This window comes from Chaetura pelagica, unplaced genomic scaffold, assembly GCF_000747805.2.
Source record: "Chaetura pelagica isolate M959 unplaced genomic scaffold, ChaPel_1.0 scaffold2093, whole genome shotgun sequence".
Lineage (NCBI taxonomy): Eukaryota > Metazoa > Chordata > Aves > Apodiformes > Apodidae > Chaetura > Chaetura pelagica.
The window spans coordinates 30,295-32,210 of record NW_009952863.1 but is presented as its reverse complement, the minus strand read 5'-3'; the positions used below and the strand labels follow the sequence as shown (position 1 = coordinate 32,210).

The following is a 1,916-nucleotide window of genomic DNA, read 5'->3' as shown; positions in this document are numbered from 1 at the left end:
GGGCACCTTGGCAGCTACAGCAGCAATTCCCTGATTTCCTCTCCTTTTTATTCCTTCCTTTGCAGAGCCCGAGCAGCCCCAACGCCAAGCGCCGCAGCCGCTGCTTCGTGACAAGATTGCTCTTTTTTCTTTTCCCAGCTACTTCTTTCACAAAGACAGATTTCACTCTTTAAAAAAGCAGGGGAGCGAGGTGGCCCTGGCAGGCTGGGGGGCACCTTGGCAGCTACAGCAGCAATTCCCTGATTTCCTCTCCTTTTTATTCCTTCCTTTGCAGAGCCCGAGCAGCCCCACCCCCAGCCCCCGCAGCCGCTGCTTCGTGACAAGAAGCTGCTGTTCTGAGGCAGGAGCCTGGTGCTCTGCTGGCCTGTCAGCACATTGCTGACAGCTCCACACCCCCCTTTGCCCTCACAGTTGGGATTTCTGACCATCCCAAGCCAGAAATCTGCCATTTCCCACCCGGATCCGTGGTGCTGGGTGAGCTGCTGCCCCGCTCAGGAGCGAGAACTCCGGGGTTTTTTTTTTCCCCCCCTCCTGTGCTCAAGACACTCAAGAAGCTGAAATGTCTAAAAAGCAAAACACAAAAGGTAAGATGTGTGTGGATGTGACATCATCAACTGCCAATGAGCAGCAGTATTGATTGTGAAGTTATCAATTAGGGAAGAGGTTAATTGCTGCTGCTGGACTCCTTTCAAGGCTGCTGGTGTCACTTGACAGTTGATTGTCACTCTCTCAGTGACACTCTCTGACCTGTTGGATTTTGTGACATTTTTAGCAGCATTTCAGTTGTCCAGCTGGACAGTTCTGACTTCACCACTTCCCTGTCATGTTAATTATTGCATCACTTGCCCAGCCAGAGGCGGGGGGGGGGGAAATATTGTTGAGCAGCTGCAGAGTCACGGAGCCAAATGTGAGTGTTTTCCTGGGAGTCCCAGCTTGGTGCCTGAGTTCCCCTCCCTGGGATGAGCTTGAGAGGGGGTCTGGGAGTCCCATGGGATAAACTCCACTGAAACTTGATGCCATTCCTGGGCAGCCTTTGTCCAGCCTCTCAGAGGGGCCTGTGGATGCTGGGATTTGGGATGAGCTTGTGGCATCTGTGCCAAGAACTGAGGCAGGAAACGTGGGCTGGAGAACCAGGCCCTGTTTGAACCAGACCCATTAAAACCTTTTTCCTTCAAGATGGATCCAGAGGGACAAGGAGGAAGTTGGGGAGAAGGTTTTTCCCTTTGTCTCCACCCCCACCAGCCAGTTTTCCTTCCCCTCTGACACAGCAGCTCCAGGGCCAAGCAGCTCATCCCAGGGAGGGATCTTATTTGTCGTGTGTGAAGCATTAATTCCAAGGTGTGTGTGGAGTGGGGGAGGGGAGGGCTGAGGGTTACGCTTCTCTTTTTATTTGCACTGATGACTAATTAATAATTTAAGTCTGACAATTCATGTCCTCTACCTCCAGAGAAGAGCTTTTGTTCTCTGTAGATTTTTCTTCCCCCAGCAGCTTTGGCATAGAAACAGTGTCTACCTGAGGAGCCCAGCTGTCCTCTGGCAGCCAGAGCCAGCCATGATTCCAAGCAATTAAGAGCAGTTATGGAAATTCTAGGATAGGATCATTTTGGAGTGTTTTGTTGTTGTTGTTTTTTAAACCCTGGGTTTTGTCTCTGAGCTCTGAGAAGCCTTGGGAAGGAAAGGGACTGGAAAGGGAGCCCAGGAGTCTGTGTGGAGAGGAAAACCCACCTCAAATCAGCAGGAGAGAGTGAACATGGCTTGTAGGGGGGAAGAGGAATCTTAGGAAGCAAGTGGGGAGAACCATGGGAAGCTGGGAGTGGGTGGGAATTCAGGGCTTGGCAAATCCCCAGGGAAGGAGGCAGCCTGTGCTGTGCTGGGCTTCTGCAGGACACAAGGGGAACTGGGCATGGAGCAGGAAT

At 52.0% G+C, this 1,916-nt stretch overlaps 1 protein-coding gene across 1 annotated transcript in view; it reads left to right on the top strand.

Moving 5' to 3' along the window:
• Positions 1 to 559: 559 nt before the first annotated feature.
• Positions 560 to 1,916, top strand: part of SPATS2 (spermatogenesis associated, serine-rich 2) — a 29,388-nt gene continuing 28,031 nt past the window's right edge. The window contains exon 1 of the mRNA XM_009995180.1: positions 560 to 584. Within this exon, the coding sequence (XP_009993482.1) occupies positions 560 to 584 (25 nt within the window). The remainder of the gene's footprint in view (positions 585 to 1,916) is intronic.